This window comes from Limulus polyphemus, unplaced genomic scaffold, assembly GCF_000517525.1.
Source record: "Limulus polyphemus unplaced genomic scaffold, Limulus_polyphemus-2.1.2 Scaffold2338, whole genome shotgun sequence".
In the NCBI taxonomy this organism is placed as follows: domain Eukaryota; kingdom Metazoa; phylum Arthropoda; class Merostomata; order Xiphosura; family Limulidae; genus Limulus; species Limulus polyphemus.
The window spans coordinates 31792-53893 of NW_013667948.1; the positions used below are offsets into that span (position 1 = coordinate 31792).

General features: G+C 36.3%; 1 protein-coding gene across 2 annotated transcripts in view; it reads right to left on the reverse strand.

The window, feature by feature from the left end:
• Positions 1 to 15522, reverse strand: part of LOC106466667 (peptidyl-prolyl cis-trans isomerase CWC27 homolog) — a 36901-nt gene extending 21379 nt beyond the window's left edge. For both annotated transcript variants that reach the window (XM_013926959.2, XM_013926958.2), the window contains exons 1-2: positions 15322 to 15522; positions 794 to 1003 (exon numbers count right to left, since the gene is read on the reverse strand). In XM_013926959.2, coding sequence (XP_013782413.1) covers positions 794 to 1003; positions 15322 to 15363 — 252 coding nt within the window. In that variant the 5' untranslated portion in view covers positions 15364 to 15522. The remainder of the gene's footprint in view (positions 1 to 793; positions 1004 to 15321) is intronic.
• Positions 15523 to 22102: the final 6580 nt, after the last annotated feature.

The window sequence follows — 22102 nt, forward strand, 5'->3', positions numbered from 1 at the left end:
ACCAACATAAGAACAGGAAATACCTAAGAGGTCTATGAAGCACACTTTCTATAAATGTTAGTACTTGGAAGAATTGGGACTTGAAAAGCCTGTGTCATCCACAAGCCAGCTGAGCATTGTTGTTCTTGGCATAAAGATATTATTACTTGAATTGTAATGACTGGTCACAATTTTCTGTTTTTAGTAATAATAGCTCCTTTTACCAGTTTTCAAGGAATGTCTAATTATGGATCTTGAAGTAGGCAGAGGAAAAAATTAAACATAATTGTGTTTTGTTAAAGCAGAGACTTAGAAAAAACAATGTAGAGATAAATTATACCAGATGCTACTTGACAACTTGCCAACAGCAGTTATTCAGGCAAAAGCATATGCTAAACTTTATTAGAGTTGTAACTGCTAAATTTCCCCTTTTATAATGACATATACAGAAACTTCTGGCACAGTACTGTTTTATGTACAGGCAAAAATCATTATATTAATCTTGTATTTTGTATTCTTTTAGTAAAATAATGGAATATTTACAGTACCCTATATACATACAGAAGTTAAGACTTTATATCATTTTTATTTCTAAAAAATTAAAATGAATATGTTTGAACAGAATTTGTACATCCATGAAAAAAAGTGTTCATATCAACTGTAAACTTTAAATAAAATGCAAGATATTAATGAATAAGTAATTAATATTTACATTATTAATGTTGTATACTCTTCCATATTTTCACAATAAATGCAAATCAATTATGAAACATAAAAACACTGAGAAATGATACTAAAATAGCTTATCCCTTACCTTGAATGGATGTCCATAAATAGATTCTCCACCTGTACCTGTCCCCGTGGGATCTCCACCTTGCACTATGAAGCCTTTAACAAGTCTGTGGAATATTGTTCCATCATAGTAGCCTTCCAAACACAGCTGTACAAAGTTTCGACAAGCTTTAGGGGCTTCTTTGGACCAGAGTTCAATGTCAAGTTCACCAACAGTTGTTTGGAGCAGAACCTACATATAAAGTTGAAAAACAATTATAGAATTTTTAGTATTTTTAACTACGCACCGTATAAGTTATCTTAATAATTTCCTCTTAAAACTAAAAATCACATTAATAATATTCAAGTAACTTTCATTCAATGAAAATAGCTTTTCATGAAGATTGATGGTGCCAGGATTGGGTCATGTTTGACAATTGTGGACTTGACACCAACTTTCTAAAGATTCAGAAACATACAATATACTACACTTGCAGAACTTCATGCTTGAAGATAAGTTAGATAATAGCTTTGGGGAAGATTGTGCTATCAAAGGGAGAAATAGCAGATCTGGAGCAGAAAACAAGGAAGGAAAGAGGGTAAGGGTAAAGGTTGCTTTGGGATAGGATGAGTTGGTGATAGTTGGGTTTAGAAGTAGAGCTGGGCAATTAGTGAAATTTGTATAATTATAATGAAGGTTGCGATATATATACGTTCAAAACTCGGATCTTGGAAACTATCTCACTGATCATCACCAATCATAACTGTGTAATATTTTTATAACTAGGCAGTATTTTTATAGCTGAGCAATAAATAAAACAATTAAAATTTCCACAAAAATGATATGTTTCAGATTTAACCAATAAAAATTACAAACAAAAAGGAGTAAGTTTCAAATATAAATCAAACTTAAAAAATTATTTGTTTTTCTTTAGTGAAAATCCCTTGATTGTTGCAATAGAAAAGCAAGGCACTTTCATTAATAACTGTGTCTATAAAGAAATACTTTAATAAAATCTACTCTGTGATGTAATGCTGTGATTATAACTCATTTTTAAACTAAAATTTCAATAAAATCCTTTTTCTCATGAATGGTGAACATTATTGAATGTCAAGTATGAGTACATTGTTGTAGAACTGTCAGACAATTCTAGAAAAGGCTGCAGACCCAATAACCTTCTGCGGGAACCAGAAGTTATACTTGCTCGGAGGGCGGGTATTTCTGCTAGTTCTATTAATTGCTGGACTTATTATTCAAATACATCTAATTAATTGAATATTGATAAGGTCAACACAATCTGCCAGGAGTGCTGCAGTCAGTATCATCATACTTTCTATCCACCATATTGTGATCACTCATATGAATAGTCCTTGATCTGTGTGTATTAATCACTGTTAAGCTGTTCAACTATTTCCAGAATTACGTATCAATATAAATGGGGAGAACGAGAACATAGCGGACTTAATGGAACACAAAATCTGGCAAGTCTGGTAATCTTAAGCATTTTTCACCCAAATATATTTGTTTCTTTTTAGAAAGTGGTAATATAATGTTACCTGAGTGTATGAAGTTATACTGTACAATTTTATCGAAAATATAATTGTAATTTTAGTGAATGCCAAGTATCAAATGCCTATGGGGCTGAGTAATTAACTGTGTGCAGTTATGTATCTATGACATTTGAAGATTAATATATTTAGAATTTTTCCGGATAACTTGGAATATTTCTAAAAATGAAAGAGATGTATTAATTATATATATTTTGAAAGCTAGTCCTTCACTGTACAATTTGCAGTCCATTTCAATGAAGCAATGAGAAAAACTATCTGCCCTGCTAAGTACTCTTCAAGTTTCAATGGCCATAGATAATTGCCCATACAAACATTGATGTGTGCTAAATTAGGATTCACTCAACTGCTAAAAATGCCATAATTTCTTTTTTTATTGACACAGAGCTATAATTCAAAGTCATACATAATGAACCTATTGTGATTTATCCAAATCCATTTTTCTTTGAAATTTTATAAATTTAGAATATTTAGTAAGGTACCTATACATGACTCTGGGACTAACATTCCTATTTCTAACTTATTTTTGTATTTTTCAAACTACCATTTCTTTAACGTAATAGACAACTTCATGTATAACAATTTAATATTAAGTTACTTGTTTAATCATAAACTGTTGTACATGAAAATATGTCATTAATATAATGTAGTACAAATATATTACAGGCTGAAAATACAATTACCATTCTGAGGGTTTCTCCCAACGTATTTTAATGATACTACTAAAACGTGAATCTTTGAAGCTGAAAATACACAGTTCATAACACTGAGTATTAAAGAAAAGTGTATAGCATTGCTACAGAGAAATGGGAGATAGTAATAAATAAGCTTATTTGTTAAAAATAATTGTCATCAAAGTAAAGAGTATAGCACTGTAACAGAATACTGGGATATCTATTATTAAATATGCTTCTTTATTAAAAATAACAACTGTTGTTAAGGTAAAGAGTAAAACAATGTTACAGAGAACTGGAAGATGTTTGATACCAAATAAACTTCTTTTTTAAAAATAATTGTCAAGGTAAACAGTATAGCATTGTTACAGAGAATTGGAAGATGCTTAATATTTAAGCTTCTTAGTTAAAAATAATTATTGTTATAGTAAAGAGTATAACATTGTTACAGAGAACTGGATGATGTTTACTACTAAATAAGCTTCTTTGTTAAATATAATTTTAATTAAAGTACAGAGTATACCATTGTTTCAGAGAACTGGGAATATCTACTACTAATTATGTTTCTTTGTTAAAAATAATTGTTGTTAAAGTAAAGAGTATAGCATTGTTATAGAGAATTGGGAGTTAACATTTTCTTAAATCGAAAATGTATTTCCAATAATACTTACCCAGTCTCACACTTATAGCTATTATTCAACTGCCAGGGATTCTTCCTTTGCCCATCTAAGCATTGGTCTGATTTTTTCTCACTTGCTCCAGACTTTTATACCCCACTCAACTGCTCTTGACAATATCATCTCATGACACTCTCCACCTATGTCAATGCACCCTCTATCCTGGTACTGTATATAAGCACCTTATTCAATGTTATCACTTTTTCAAGACTGACTCCATCCCAGTCTATCCAACCGGATAGCTGAACATCAAATCTGAACCAGTAGTACAAGTAGACTCCCTTGTAGACTGGTGCCACTGTGAAAAAACATCTAGGGATCCAGGTAGAAAGCCTCCAACTTTGCCCTCTTATCCAAGAGTGGAGGAATTCACTCTGTTCACTATCCCAGTGACTGAAAACTGGATGTGGTAAGGACTCCCTAACTCCTCTAGTAGAATCTGGGGGGGGGGGTAACGTGCACTGGGGAGTCCTGATGTACACTGCTCTGGAAACAGCGCAAAAGGTGAACCCAATTCCCTAAATTTTTAAAAACAAATAAGCCCCAATTTATTCAATCCAATGATTGGCAGGATCCCCTTATGCTTTACTCATGATAGTCAATGAGTGGCAGTCCAGCATAGTACAGTAATACCACCCAGTCAGCTTCTAGGTGGTCTTATTGAACACCTCATTTCTACAGAGCCTATTGCAACCTGTATAATGTATATTGAATTAGTGGTTACTAGTGCAGAATTGGTTTGATAACAGCACACATGTCTGGGCAACACTTGCCACAGAGTGAGATCCTGTAAAAATGAGGTAAGGGAGGGACCCTGAAGGATAGCAATGAAAATAATCTAGCAGAAATGTTTAAGATAGCTACAGGGGGTAGGTGAAAACCCTCAGATGAAGATACTGCAAGATCATGCAAATAATGTGTTACAAGTATTGGGGAAGGTCCACATACCAGATTGCACAATGTCCTCCAGCAGGCAATTCAACTGGGCTGCTAAGAACATAGAAATGTGACAAATCTGATTAGAAATTCCTTGCCTTCAAGAGAGCACAGGATAAAAAGTAATTGCCTAGCATCTCTAAAGGCATTCGTGCAGACAACAAAACCTTCAAAACTGTCACTGAACACAACCATGATTGAAATATGATCGAATATAGAAGTGAGAAATGAATCAGTGAAAAGGATTTATCCCCTTCCCTGTCTGACAGTGTCTTGGATAAGAAGAACTGATCTGAGAACGTACAGGGAATGAGAAAGTGGTCTGTGGACAAACAGCCCAACTCACTCCGATCAGCGATGTTTATAGTTCAGCAGCCACAAAAAATAAATCTTCAGGTAAAGGGGATATGTGGCATATAAGAATCAGGTCAAAAACAGGTGTTTAGAATGAGCATGCAATGTAACTTTCAAAGACCTGCAGCCCATGGAAACAAGGGAAGCAGTGCTTCCCCAATATATGTTAAAAAAAAATTTAGCTTTTAAGCATCAGCTAAATATGACATTATGAACTTGCAATTGATTCATACGGAAGCAGTCTACTACATCGTACATAATCAGTAATCACCTTGTATGGGCAAAAGCACTGTTGGGAAGAATCTGGACTACAACTCGTAAAATGCTTCATTTTTTTGAGTTGATTTTAGCTTTATACCTACTAGAAAAGGCTTTATTTCCAACTAAAAACATTTTTGTTACATAATATATTCTTTAAACTATAAAATGCTTCTTACATGAATAATTTTCTGAATAAAAAAATTAAAATTCATACTTGTATTTCAAAAAACATCTTGAATGTTATATTGGCCTCTTCTATGGCATAAAGGAAGCAATTACCAGTTCATCTTACTTCACAAAATTGGAACTTATTGACTGTATACTAAATTATTATATAAATAATTTATAAATAAGCTAGCATTTCGTAATTACTATTTTATAAATTAAAATGTACAATAAACAAATAAAATATAATAAGAAAATAAATATTAACTTATAGTTAATTTTCTTGCAATATTTGGAAACATTTGTTTTTCATGTGGCTATTTGTTGCCTCTCTGATGTCACGTGATGTGCAGATGCTTCGAGCATTGTATTAAATGATACTGTTATTTTTCAGAAGTGTGTCACCCTTCAGATTTGAATATGGATTCAAAGGATAATAGGAAAAATTGCAACTGTAGTATTGAAAGCTTATTAGTGAACAAGTTCAGTAAAAAAGAATTTTAGTGATAAAAAAGCATCATCAGAAATGGTAGACCTATGCCAGCTGTAAGCCTGAGTGGAAAAACAAAGCAGTGCATTCGAAAATTCAATTTAAATCAATATGACAGGACATCTTGGTTAACTGCTTGTCCTAACTTGCAGAAGCTTTTCTACTGGCCATGTTTATTATTTAACAGTAACTTAGGGACATGGACATTGATGATTTAAATAACATGCATAAAGCAATTAAAAGACACAAAAATTCCTCCAGTCAAGTATTTTCAACTCTAGGCCTACTAGATTTGGAAAATCATGGATTGAATTCTAACTAAATAGCCAGCATAAAATAAATGTGCAAATGCACAATGAAAAGGTGAATAGTAATAGAGACATTTTAAAAAGATAAATCGACGTAGTTTGCTATTTGGGTGAACAAACAATTGGCATTTACAGGTCATGATGAATCACTAGTCTGCTAACTGGGGCAATTATGTGGAATTGGTAAATTTGTGCAAGAAATATGATCAATTATTGAAATCACATTTAGAGAAATCAAGTGTTTTTTCTTGCCTGTCAAATAGAATCCGGAATGACCTCATTAATTGTGTATGGGAAGTATTGTTGAATGAAATTAAAAGCAAAATAAGTGATACTCCATTTATGGCTCTTATCTTAGATGAAACTGGTGATGCAAGAACCATTTCTCAGCTTTCTAATGTTGTGCGATATGTGACTATAGATGGTGAAATTTGTGAAAGATTTTTGGGGTTATAATGTTAGTGCAAATCAAACAGCCGTAAGAATATCAAGATAGTGTTTAATTTAGTTGATGAATTAAATACCGGGTCAAAATTTGTTGAACAAACCTATGATGGGACAAGCATGATGTCCATTGAGCTGAGTGGGCTTCAAAATAAAGTTATAGATAAGTATCCAAAAGCTCTTTTCATTCATTGTATGGCACATAGATTGAATTTAGTGTTGTTGCGATCTATGATGAAGATTCTTTGCAAAAACTTAAATTATTCTCTTTATTTTTTGCGAAATCAACAAAGCAAGTGCACCTTTTAGATACTGAACTGAGGAAAAGATTCCCAAAAGTGGCCAGACTCGTTGGAATTATAATCACTGCTTAGTTGAAACTGTCTTGGAATAGAAGGAAGAGCTCGTTGACTTATTTCAAATACTGTTGATAATTTTGGCAACTGGGATACTGAAACTTTTACCTGTGCCCAAGCACTTTCATCGAATCTCAGATATTTTGAGTTCAATTTCTTGTTGAATATATTTGCCAGTATTTTTTCATATACAAGTGTTATATTTGATGTTCTACAGAATAGGATATTTGACATATCCTACTGTATGAGTAAAGTAAATAAAATGGTGACTATTCTGCAAACAAAGAGAGACGATTTTGATGAATTATGGGCAGCGGTCGATGGATTATACTCCCCCTACTAAGCATATAAGAAATGATCCTGGAGAAGACATTAAAATAATACAGAAAGTTATTTTATGAAATTTTGGATGCAATTTGCAACCAAATTGAAATTACTTTCAAAGCTTGAAAAACATAGCATTCCTTGAGCTTCTTAACACTAAAAAACAGGAAAGGAACAAAAAAAATATAAGGCTGCATTAAATAGGGCAACTGTGGAAAATGCAAAAACCCCTGCCAAAGAACAAGGTAAAATCAAAAGAGTTATGGTTGGCCCTTCTAATGAAAGTGGGTTCAACCTCCTCTCAATATACCATTGCTGACACGAATGTCACTTATGTTGATAAATGTTCATCTTGTTACAAAGCAAAAACTAAGATAGATACATGGCAACCTTATAAATTAAACCCTGATGCTGAGCGAAAGACTGCATAACCTCTGTGCCTGAAGCTTGAGCTTCTGGATACCCAGGTGTACCATTGTCAAGTCCTGGCTGCCTCCACAGAGATTGTCTAAGAAAAAGTGGAAGAGGTGGACACTCCAGAAGATACTACAGAAGCAGAAACCAGGGTGTAGCTGCCAATCTAGTGCTATCAACAGGACCCGACAATGGGTTAGAACAAATTCCAGTTAGTACCCGGGGTAATATATGAATTGGAGGGAAGGCCTAGAGTTGTAATCCCATCATGTCCTAACAGAATGCATCCATTGCCAAAGCCCAAAGTTGAGGTACTGGAGACCAAATTGCCAGTAGTTGGGTGATCCAATGAGAGGCCAGCTCACCAACTGGAAGTGCAAAATGAGAGCCAATCCAACAGAACCTTGTGATGCAGCATCTATTCTGAGCAAAGTAACATTGGGTCATCCGCCATCTCCACTATAGGGAATCGAACCCCAGACCCCAGAGCTGTGAATCCGCAAACTCACCACTGTCCCACAGGGGGACTGAAAAGCCAACACACTAAAAGTAGGTGCAGGAAAAACAAATCTAAATTCTACCTAGAATGTCGAGGATCACCATCAACTGCATCCTCAGAGCCTCCAGAGGAATACTGCAGAACTGAATATATGTCTCCATCTTTCTAAGAATAAGATCACTGACAATCTCAACCAAGAGTGACCCCCAACCCCAACTGTTGTGTGACACTAGATATCATAATAATCTCAGTACTCATATTGTAAATTGGCTTGCCGATAGGAATAAAATTTTTTTTTAATTAATTGTTATCATTAAGAAAATCAACTAGATAACACTCTGAATGATCGTAATAATGGTAAACCCGTTATTAACGCTTTGTCAAGAAAAGTGATAACATTATCTGAATGAGGTGCTTATATACAGTACCAGGATAGAGGTCACATTGACATAGGCAAGCCATATTCCCTATTTTGAAATGCAAACTGACTCCAATTTATTCAACCCAGGGATCAGCAGGGATGGGTAAAATCCTCTGAAGCTTTATTCATGATTGTCTATGAACAGCAGACCAGTAGTGTATATAACTGTTGACCACTCAGATAGTGTACAAGGTGGTCTTATGAAACACCCCATCTCAACAGAGCTTGCTGCTACCAAGCAAATTTTTATCTGTCGACTAGTAGGTAGTGTAGATTTGAAAAGAAGCATGTCTGACCAGAAAATAACCACCACTGAATGAGATCCAAATAAGAGGGTTCCTGAAAACAAATAGAAATAAACACAAAAGAAATGAGTCACTTGCCTCTTACCATCTAGATGGGGCAAAGGGAATTGCTACAGGAGTAGCTGAAACCTTCCAAGTAGGCAACAGCCAAGTCATATAAGTAATGAGATATAAATGTATTAGGCATGGTCCACATACCAGCTTGTACAATCTCCTCCAGTAGGTGACATAACAGAGCCACCGGGGACATTGAGATATGATGAACTTGAAAAATAAAACCCAAAGATGTCCCCACTCCTCCAATGAAAGCCCAGAGTAAGAAATACGAACCAACTGACGAACCAAATTTATCAAAGTGACTGGGTATAAGTCAGGTGACACCTCAGGATTACAATGAAGAAAAAATAGTGACGTGAACCTGAAAACCCTTAAGTGCATGCGATATAACACCACAGAGCCTGAACCAAGCATATAAGATAATTTGGATCCAAGCCATCATAAAAATGAGAAATAGAGGGAAGATAAATAGGAGAGAAATCCTTACCCACTATTCTAGCTGCTGAAGTTTTGGGTAGAAAAACCATATCAGGGTACAACAGAACATAAGTGGTAGGGCAAAAGAACCTGTGAACACAAATTGCAGACACATCCATATGTTGATGGTCACTTGCCAACGATAGAAGAAAATAAGTCTTCAGAGAAAGGTGATACAGGGAGAACATGATGAGAAAGCTTCAATGGGAGGATGAGATAATGCATTGAGAATTACTGTCATATCCAAATTAGGAACCTGGAAAGAACATCAAGAATGGACAAACCAAAAAGATTTCAGAAAGGACAAAACCAGGGACTCAAAAACTTTACATCTCCTAGAAAAATGAAAAGTGGCTGACAAAGCTGCCTTATACAGAGAAACGGACAAAGGCACCAAACCTCTGTTGAATAACCATGTCAGAAATTAAGAAATATGCAGCACAGTGGGATGAGAGGGATTAAAACCTTGCCTGAAAGACCACTGACCATAAGAAAACCATTTTCTTTGTCAAATGACCAACAAAGAATACCAAATGGACCACATTAAGAAAAATGCCACCCAAGAGGTCAATACCTGATGTCATGCAACGAACCACATAAAATTCAGGCGTGAAGCCAGAGAATGGTAATCACTGGATGAAAAATGTCCAACCAAGGCTGACATAATGAGGAAAGGGAGGATGTTGGCACTCCTGATGATACTGAAAGAGTGGAAATCAAGTCAGGATGAGTAGTAAATCAGTGCAAGAACCATGGATAACAGGCCAATTGGAGGAAAATGTAAAGATGAAAACCCTTCCAACCTGAGGAGTCCCAAGATAAGAGCTGATCCAAAGAAAAACTTGTGGATAAAACATCCATTCCATGGGAAGAATTCTGTGGAGACGAGATAACTGATTGGCCACTAAATGACCATTATGACCAATGAATTGAAAACATGTGGGCCCGACCTAAAGGAATGAGTAATTCCAAGGATGCCGACATCCCTAAAAGAGAACGAACCACATACATTGGTGGAGAAGGTGATGACTGTATTAAAATAATGGCCCATACCATGGCCTGAAGGTGTAGAGGAGAAAGTTGGGCCACACTGAGACAGGAATTGAAAAACCCTCCTAAATGGATGAGGTACAGTGTGGGAGTAAGAAATAACTTCTCCATTTTGATGAGAAACCCAGCTCTCGCAGCCTTGGATCAAAAAAGCTTGAGTGTCAAGTTTTGCCAAGTGGTGGGAAGGAGACAGAAGAAGCCAGTCATCCATATAATGGTGAGTGTGAATACCCATTTGCGTGAAGATACGTGAAAAGGATCTGACTATCTGGCAAAAGATGTATGGGGCAGATGCGAGGTCGAATGGTAGAGCACGAAACTGAAAGACCTGTCTCTCATGCACAAAACATAGATAACAACATGAAGAATCCATGATCAGAATATGAAGATAGGCATTAGCAATTTCGGTCTTTTCATCTACAGACTGGGTGCCAAGTGCCACAAAAGGGAAAGAAATGACTCCACCATAAACTGAGAAACTGGAAGAAATGATTGAGACAAGAAAGGTCAACAACAGGTCACCCATCTTCTTGGGTTTTACAAACGAATGAGAATAAAGATATTGGATAGTTTATGCTTGACAATTGATGTAAGGTGATCCTTGGGGAGGGGAAAGACAGCCAGTATGAGGGAGAATGGAGGAGGAGACGTGAAATGACGGACTAATCCTCTTGTAAGAACTTGAATGGCCCACTGATCTATATTAAAAATCTCCCATACTGAGTTGAACCCCACAAAACCTGACCCCATAGGTTAGTCACCAATGCCATTGTCTGTTCCACACAAGTCGAGGATACCCACTGATAAAGGTGAAATTTCCCTTGTGTTCTGACAGAACCTGGAGCCGACACAGAAGGTCTGGAAACCCTAACAAGAGATGTAGGAAAACATCCAGTAAAAGACCAGGAAAGGTGAGAGGTCAGTGTTGAAAGAGAAATGTGGAAACAGGACACATCCATCCTAAATTCCATGGAATCTGGAATACCTATAAAGAACAAATGTCTGAGAAAAGAAGCTTCTCTGAGATCTCTAAGGGCCAAAGAAGGAAGTCAAACTCTCTCAAACAAGTCATCTCTCCCAAAAAAATCCCAGCAGCAACCCAACCAAGAGACCAAGGAGAGATCAGAAGCTGATAACATGACCAAAGTAGAAGTCAATAAATGACTAGGATCCTCTGAAAATGGAGCAGGAGACCTGACAATGGTTGCAAAGAAGGTAAAAGATGTAAACTGTTGTAAGGAACAGAAGAATTGGAAAGACAGAGTTAGGATAAGATGAACAGTGGCATCAGGCCTACAACCCCAAATAGGAAGAAAAGGATCTAACCTCTGAGAATCTAAATAAGGGCTCTCCAAAGCTAAGGAAAGCTAAGGCATAATGATTCAATAAACGAGGAGGAGAAAGCATGGTAGCATCTTCTTACTATTGATCAGCAAATCTCTGAGCATGCACAGCAATGTCTGGCAAAGGTGAAAAAACCATACACTCAGCCGATTGACTTTCCCCCAATAAAGAAGGAGAAGAGTCATAAGCTACAGGAGAAATGCTCAAAACATTACAAACTTGGTGTACTAGTTGCAAAAATGGCGCAGGAGGCGTGATGTCTGTCTAAGGTTCATGAGTATGTGACTGACCAAATTCTCACCAGTTTGCCCTTGATCCTCTGCAAGCTCAGCCTTTGATCTGACAGGAGAAAAAACAGACCTCATGTAAGACTCCACCTCTCTGCATATGAGGGACTGAACCTCCTCCATGGAAAGGGGCTCTCACTCCAGCACCATGGTAACACTAGATTCCAGAGGTGGCAGTGTGGCAACACTAGGTGACTTCATGTCAGAGACATGAATTTGTAAGTTCATATCCAAAAATGTCTAAGATTTTTTTTCTGTAAAATAAAGAAAAGAGACAATAAACTCAGATCCAAGAAGAAAGATAAAAAAAGAAGAAAAGAAATCATTTAAAGTGTAGTGAACAGCTATACAACACTGAAGATAAACCCACTGGAATCACGTAAAACCATCATTGTAACATTCTGCCATAGAGAAAAGTGAATAGGAAGTTATAACAGGGAGCTTATATACAGATCTGGGATAGGGGTGCATTGCCATAGGTGGAAAGAATCACAAGACTTCACTTGCTTTGGGAAATATAGTGGGGTACAAAGGATGAAGCATGCGAGGTGAGATATATAACAATGTTTAGATGGGCAAAGAAAAGAAACATTTATTGTGGTGTTTCAGAATTACATTTGTTCATCCTAATAGCTTTAGACTCATAACAGTACATATCTATTTATACTTAAAATTTGTCTTATTGCCCTTTGAACCCTGTCTAACTACTATTCGTGCCATTATCAGTTGTAAATCACTTGACAAGTTATACTGTGAAGTTATATTATGCAAGAGCTGCTCAAACACTACATTTATGATATTGTTGTTATTATTTATTTCACATAATTTAACCTTAAGCAACATAAATACTTTCCTATTTCCACATTTTAGTTACTTTAATTACTTTCCACAGAAGGCAAAGAAATAAAATGACCAGAGATCTGAATTGGAGAAGAAATAAACAGAAAGGAAAGTGAGAACATCATCAGTTAACTTGTTGGTACAACATGGTTAATCATAGCTCAATAACATTATGGAAGCTAAGTTATCCACAACATCAAATGTACATCACCAAAGAGTGAAATCCGAGACCTTTCACACACTACTTTGTGCCCTACTAAGTGAGTTAATGGGAATATAACTAAATGTGAGATCTACGAATAGAAAAAGTGCTTCCAGTTGCCATTGAACCAACTGGAGAAAATGCCTGAAAAGGAATGTCTTGGTCTTGAGATTTATATATATGTATACACATTTCACTTTGCATCCGTTATTGAAAGTAGTCTAAAGTAGGAACTTCCCAGGAAATTAATAAGACAAAGGCTTCTGATATCTTTGTGCTATATTCTGAAAAAAAAAAAAAGAATGAAAAGAGTACATGTTACTCAGATTCAACAACGAGTTTTTCCAGTTAATAAAAAAAAACTGCTGAATTCTTGGATCAATGAAGCTAAAACCACTCATGACATTGCAAAGTGTGAATGACCAAGAAATCACTAGCATCAAAAAGAAATCCAATAACCCAAGCACTTAGGGAAAGTGAACCTAACTGGGGATAAATGGCAAAAAAAAAGATATGCCATCCAGCTACTACTTTTGTTGCCACAAATGAACACGGAATGCAATATTTTTGAAAAATGTAAATTGTGTAGTTATTACTTTAAATATTTCTACTCTAATTATTGTTTTGATTTTGTAAGTTTGAAAACTCTTTTCATGGGTGCCCATAGTGGAGGGAGGGGGGGGAGGTCTCTTGCCCCCAACTGGAAAATGATAAACAGAATTTTTTCATTATTCATTCAGCATGTGTATATGAATTTTTTACTCAACTCATAATTTCACACTACTTTGCCACCCCACCTCCCGGAAAATATTTTGCGGATGCCCAGGACTCTTAATGATTTTTACAAAGTATATATATACATTGAGAAATTAAAATTAACAGCAGCTCTGAATTTCATCACAAAAGGCCAAAGTGAAAATATTTCCTATGTCACTGTATTGTTGTTGTAATGTAAATGCAAGATGCTATATGTGACATTTGCATTACTGTATTTGCCAGTGTATAAGACAATACTTTTTACTCTTAAAACAATGCCCAATTTTACCCCTTGTCTTATACACAGGTTCAAAGATAGGATTCCAGTAAGAACTCTCCAGTTAATAGCATACTTAACCAAAACTACATTGTTCCTTTTCCTTTTGTTTGCTTTTTTGAATAATAAGTGCATTGACATCATGCCACCAACTGTGTAATGTATCATATGTCTTAATTCTTCATAACTAGAAGTTATTTATCTCAGATTCTAGTTACAATTAATGAAGACATTTCTGACAGGAAATTTAGTGATCTCATCCATAATACTAAAATATTGTTTATATTATATGAAAAAAAAAGTTTCTGTAGCATACACTAATTCTGTAAACATGTTTTTATAGATCACTATATTTTATGGTTTAGTATTTTGTGTAATAGAAAAGGAGTTCAACTGTGATGAAAACTTTGAAGTTGTTTATTACATGTTTATGACTTAAGTTATGTTGCATTGAGCTGTCTGTAGCATCTGAAGAGAATAAAAAACACTTGTTGTTGTACTCATTACTCCAGAGTACAGATTATCACAGTTTAAAAATAACTTTAAAGAATTTCTTTATAAAAGTAACAACCTTGACTTACTTGACAATAAAGATCGTCCTATACACTGAACTTCGAAAAAATACACTTAATTTGCTCAATAACTCCAAGTGTTCTTATAAACTGGCAAATATGGTACTTGTAATTGTACTAACTACTACTAAATATTAAACATATGTGATAAATTATTATATAAACTTCCTAGAATAAGAACTTACATTATTTAATTTTAAGTGAAAGAAACATGTTGCAGTTCAATATAATGTCTTGGTGTCTGTAGTTTAAAATGAAAGAAATAGTTAAACCATCCAATTGTAATTTGTTCGTGGTAAAGGATTTAATTTTAAACTTATAAATAAAAGTTGTTGTTTTTTTCTAGTATGGGTACTAGTATTACATGTACTAGTAAAAAATATTACAATAAGTTGTAACTGCAGTAGGATTAGAACTACTATTTTACTTGTAGTTGTAAAGGTTTACAAACTGACACTAACAAAGTTGTACTGTTGTAGTTCTACTTTACATTTTACTAAGTTAGTACTTACCTTTCCATTAGTGGGCGGTTCTTGAATGTATATATTACTCATTTTAAAATTTATATTTCAAAACAAGTCATACAAGTTAATCAGATTCAAAAATCGAAATTTAAACAACAGCTTTTTTCATCGCAAATTACAGAATTCTTTAGTCAATGAAACTAAAAGTTTCTTAACAATGCAAGTACTGCCACGCAACGGTTAATTTTATTTTAATTTTCTGTGGATATATTCACATGGATCAAGGAACTAATTTTTTAACATCTATATACATATATATATATATTCAACATATTTTATTTGTTTATGTATTTTATTTATTTACACTTCGTATTTATACACAGAAGATCGCGTGAAATGTAATCATAAAGATTTCACTTGAAAGAACATGACAAGTAATCTCAATGGTGTTTTAGAAGCAATAATTATCCTACAATAATACTGTTTTCATAATGTTTGTGTGCAAATAAGATAATTATATTTGCTAAATAATCACGAATAAAGTCATTACGCCATGGTATATCGTATAAACGGGTGTATTTATGAGGGTAAGGAAGTCTATTGGATAAGCACATGTCTGAATAAAATGCTTAAACAAAACTTTAAATTAAAGACAACAGACACTTTGTATTTATAATTTTAACGTAAAGCTACAAAAGGGCTACCTGGACATAGCGGTCCCTAATTTTTTGCTATATGCTCGAGGAATGTCATTTATTCAATAACTCTACTGTAAACTCTTAAGCTAATCTTCTCTGAATGAAGTGGGATTTGTCGTCAAGCCTTTCCTATAGTCATCCAATACCTCAAATTTCGGAGCGCGTTTTTGCAGCAACAAGCTACAAAACATGAACCATTAGATTCACATTTTGAACTTGCTAATCATTATGTTTGGCCTCACCCTGTATGAAATACAAAGTACAGTTATAGCACTTATGAAGCAATACTTATATTACTTGTACACCAGGAAGTTCACTTTCACGGTGGATTATGCATCATTGAAGTAGCTATGAACATCAAAAATTTGGAAGGGATTATTGCACGTTGGATCAAAACTTGTAGGAATATGACATGGTTATAATGTATAGTCGAAGAGTACAACATGGTATGCAGACAGACTAATTTCCAACACAATGAGATTTTGTCCATTTGTTGAATGTCCTGAATTCCTGATTCAGAATACAGAGTTGAAGAAAATACATTTCAACTGCCATAATGCAGAGCCACCAAATAGGTGATTTCACTGGTGAATAGATGCCAAGACTCGCCCTAAAAAGTTCTGAGAAAAATAATTGAAAAACCCATGATTAACAGGGGCATTACTTGCCTTGCAGCAAATTAAATTGCATTCAGCACAGACCGGGGAATTGAATGTTTGTGCATAGAGTCTGTGGTACTTATACAACTTAGACATAGGAATCAAACAGGGGGAGGAGATTCTTCAGACTCTGCATAACACAAGAACTGGATGTCATTAGGGTGTTATCAGGACTAGATCTAATTTCAGATAATTATTCAACTAACTTTCACGGCTGGTGCCAGCACTGCAGGATATGTGTAGTACAAAGAAAAACTGTCTAGACAGCAAATAATTGTTGATTCTCCCTTCCAGAGAATAGCCTTGGATATTGTTAGTTTTCTCCTGGAAACCAATGATGGTAATCAGTACATACTAGCTGTCATTGGTTACTTCACCAAGTATGCCTTAACCCATTGGTCGTCATTTAGTGCACTCCTTCTCTCATGTGCTGGCAGAACAGTGGATAACATGTTTCAGCACTCCTGGATATATTCTCATGGATCAAGGAACTAATTTCAACGCCAGATATTCTCTGAGTTGTACACTGTGTTGAGGGTTGTGAAAGCTAGCTTGGCTAGGAATCAAATATCAAGGCCTATAGAGCTTAGATGAAAATGAAGATAAAATACTCTGAGTCAGATGTTGTAGTGCATGAAGTGATGCAGGAAAGATCCCTTGGTCTGCTGGATTGCCAACGACCACCTTCTGATTATTGTAGCTGCAATGAATTGTCAGATTAGCTAGGACATTATTTAGTCATGCCACCAGTAACTGAAAGGACTTAGCAACCCTTACTTTCCGAGCCCCAAATAGTGATGTAAGTTTGTTTGTTTGTTTGGAATTAAGCCCAAAGCTACACAATGGGCTACCTGTGCTCTGCCCACCACGGGTATCGAATCCCGGTTTCTGACATTGTAAGTCCGTAGACATACCGTTGTGCCACAGCTGCCCATAGATTTTAAATGATATGCTAAAAGGAAGGGGGGCACTTATGTAAGATATCATTTATGCTTTACATGGTACAGTTGCATTACATAGGACAGTTACATAGTTGAAATATTGCTAATTGAAAGAGCTTAGCAGCTCTTACTTTTCCAAAGCCCTGGTGGTGATGTAAGAACAATGTATCCACTGCATTGTATAGTCACTTGCATAACATATAAAATGGTTGGTTGTCGAGAAACTAACAACTTAAAAGGTGTTGTGAGCCTTGCTTTCTGTGTGTCGAAGTGATTCTCCAAGTAAAAATCGCATTCCCTTATCAGAGTAGTGGCAGTTCTCCCAAACAAGCTGCAGGGTTCTCAAAAGAAAACACTGTACTGTGCAACTAACTGCATACGGCTCCTCCAAGTGAAAGGAGGGAGTTGAGTTCTTCACAAGTGCAAAGAGTAGCCTGGGTGATAGATTTCTCTGAAGTTACCTATGTTTGCTTTATTGTGGTGACAACACAGGTAGATTGACTTATGAAAAGCAACACAATGTCTCAGCCATCCATGATTGGTGGATATCCCAAACAGTGAATGCACAGTTACTGTTGAAAATTGTATTTGGCTGTAATTGATTTGAAGGTGTATTGATATATAAGGTGGTGACAAAATGAACAATAATTTTGGCTAAACAGCCTAGTTCAGCTAAATTCTACCAGAAATTATTTATAACAGAAAGCTGGTAAAAGTCTGTTGAGTCTCACTGCTCATAGATAGGAGCATGTTCATGTACCATAACGACTGACAGGTAGTTCATCAAAGTAGTTTGGGTAGATTATTGTGATCGGGTAAAAAACTATTCGTGCTTGAGAAGACTTATTGTGCAACACAAATTTAATAAATCAGTGAGAACACAGCCAGTGGACAAGTTTTGAACGATAATATGAGAACTTGATCAGGATTTCAAGACCTAGAGTTATGAATGTAGCTGTGATTATAGGCCTGCCAAACATTATTTGAAGAAACAGCACTTTGTGGGTACAAGAATGTTTCAGTTTTCACATGGAAATATTCAGTAGGTAATGGATTTTACAAAAAGTGGAAGAAAGATCTGCCATATGCAATTGGACACCAGTATCTTCATCATTGGCCATTTGTTGAGTCTCATCATTCACAGATAGCAGCACATTACCAGGCCATTTCTGTCAAAATACAATTTCTGGAAGTGGCCTGCGTTTATTACTATAGTAATGATACACGTTTCTGATTCAATCTGGCAGAAACTAATAGTGTACATGGTTATGGGGAGTAAATTGGATGCTAACTTATATTAAAAGGTGCATATGCAATTACCTGTAGCATACGTATATGAAACCATACACAATGTCATTCACGTATGTTGTTCAACACAAAATGAATCAACCTGTGATTGAGAATACGATAGTTTCATCAGGATATTGAGAATGTGCATAAAGTTAACTGCGAACAATGGCTTGATAGGTATTAATCAAAGAAGAGCAAGACTGTTGGTTTCATTTGTTAGAACAAAAGTTGTTATGGTGTGAACGCCTTTTACAAGCTTCCAAAGCGTGAATATAATTATACTTGTCATAAAGCATTATAAATCTTCTAATTCTTGAAGATCTCTAAAAGTCTAAATAAAGAGAGTAGTTTTTGAAAAATAATAATAATAAGTTTAATACTAATGTATAACGTCACAACTAATAGTTCTAATAATGATGGAAACCAAGGAGCTGGCTAATGCCCAGTGTGCCAGCTGAAAATCATCCACAACTTTGTCAAAGGCAGTCTTGCAAACATTCAAAAGGAGCAAGACAGAATGCCAGAAGAAAGCAATGAAGCACCCCATCAGACCTCTGGCAATATCATAATCTCATATATGAGTAGGTGCTTCTTACAGTTTTACCCAGTGAAGTGAGAACTTGAACCCAACGCAACTGCTGATTCAGCCACCCCATTACTTTTAACACCACCACGTCAATGGAAGTAATCAGAGTGGTAGCCATAATCATGACTACATTAATGATGGTACAAACAGCTGTGGCAGCACTTTCCATAATGGACACCAAGGCATCCACTTCCACCAGCAGCTCTTCCATCCATGGTTCCTGAGGTAATATTGGAGAGAGTAGCATTTCCATATAGCATTCCCACTCGGCTGAGAAAAGATAATGATTCATGGTGCAGCAGATAATGATTTTAATGTGCCATTGGCAAGGTCAGGCAGCCAGATGGACAGAGGCCTTAGTGTTTTATAATTATTAGGAGGACCATCTGCTAAAGCAATAAGAGCCACCAACACAGAATTAGAAAAGGAGGTGTGACAAATCTGGGACAATCTAGCACAAAATCCTTTGGCTACTTTGAGAGCGAAAGAGATTATCTGCCAGATCATCATAATCAGGGGCGTATCTACGGAAAATAGCGCCTATGGCAAGCTCTGAAATTGTGCCCCTGTCCAAACATCTGACACCCATCTTTTAGATAACTTTACCACAGTATCAGCTCAAAAATACAAGTCCAGCTCGTTAATCTTTTGATTAACAAATTATAGCACTACACGAAAATTACAACTGCACCTTCCTTGATTTCACTGATGCAAGTTGGTCTATGATGTGCTCAAAGTCAGTTGTTTCTGTTTCTTCTCTTTCTACGCTCAGCAGATCAAGATCACAGAGTCTGCCTTGACCCATGGAAGATCTCAAATACGAAAGTATCAGTTTTAACTTGCTGAATGATCTCTCACAGATGACGATGGAAACTGCGATGGTTAGCATTATCTGAATAGCAATGCGAAGATTGGGGAAGACGCTCTCATCTCCACACTGAACAATAAATTCGAGAAGCTCTTCAGCTCTTGATATTTTAATGTTGGCCCGTCTTGATAGCAACATTCTGCAATCCAAATTTTCTTCATATAGCTGCTATCCATCAACATCAGAGTTGTACAATTTGGCCCAATTTTCGCACTTCTTCTTTAGGTCGTTACTGTCGGCGCCGTAACACAGTCCCTTGACATTGAGAAGGAACCCAAACTTGGTGTCAGTGTCGTGCCAACGAGTGAACCTTTCGTCCATTTCTCTGTGAAGATGGTCGAGTGTTCCCTTCATAAATATTTCCATTTCCTCCTTGACTGTTAACCCAGCGTCTCTCGAATTCTCATCAGCCATTTGTTTTTTCCGTCTCTGACGTCTTTCAACTTCAAAATTCCATTCTTGACAGAGATCGAGTCCTTCTTCGAGTGACTCATTGACCAACACTTCTCTTTCATCATCAAAATGATCTCAGAGGGCGTTCTCATCCAAGGCAGCATCGTGGAAGTTCATGCTAGGATCTTGCAGCCTCTTTTGAATATGGTCAATGCGAATGAATACTTTGTTCCAAAATCCTAGCAAAGTCAGAAAATCGTAACTCAACATGCGGTTATACAGCTGCCTTGTGTCATTTTTTGTTTCGCTGATCTCATTTTCATTGTCTATCGTATACTGGAGAACTTGAAGTATCTCCTTAAGGTACTTGTTGACGGGCTTCACTGCTTTTGTCCTTGCACTCCACTTGGTTTCGGACTGTGACTTAACAACTACAGGCACGGCGTTTTTCGAAGCGCTGTGTTGAACGAGAGAAGAACACGCAGAGAGCTTCGCTGATTACAAAAAACGTGACCATCATTGTATCCTGCTTAGCTGCATGTACACCCACCAAGGTGATTGAGTGATTGTCGCAATTCACAAACACTGCCAGGTTGTTTTTTCTCATTTATTCTTTGATGAACACCACTTCTGTGTCCAGCCATCACAGCAACGTTGTCATAGCACTGTGACCGACAATCTTGTAGCTCCATTTCATCCTTCTCTAGCTGTTTCAAGATGTCTTCAACCAAGCTCTCAGCATCCTTCTGTCTTATCTGGATAAAACCAAGGAAGGAGTCTCTAACACGGACTGTTTTCCTCTTAAGTTCAGCTTCCACGTACCTCACTACTTCTGACATCTGCTCTCGGTGTGTCTGATCAGGAGTCGAGTCGAACATGAGACCATAGTACTTGGCTTTACGAATGCTTCTCAATAAACTCTGGCGAACAGTAAATGCTATCATGTGGATGAATTCGTTCTGGACACCCAGTAAAAGATAAGACGTGGATCCAGGATGACTTTCCAAACGAGTGAGGTGTTCTTTCATGACAGGGTCAAAGATGGCTAGTAGTTTCAGTAAGCCAAGGAAATTTCCCACATTGGAGTCATGATCTAGCTCAAGTGACTCCCTGTGTCTTTGCAAAGCCAGGTTCTCAGTCACAAGGAATTTTATGCAGTGAAGGATTCTCGTTAAGATATTACGCCACTTCTGCTTCTCCTTCTCAATCTGTGACTGAAGTTCCGCGTCAATAACTCATCTGTTTTGAGCTAAATTTCTTTCCATTTTTCTCCCCTGTGTGAAACACTCCCAATCATTCTTAGCATTTTCTTGAACATTAAACCTTTCATGTACTTTCTACTGGTTGAATCTATTTTCCTGCTCCAATGAGGATTGATGGTCTGACCGGGAACA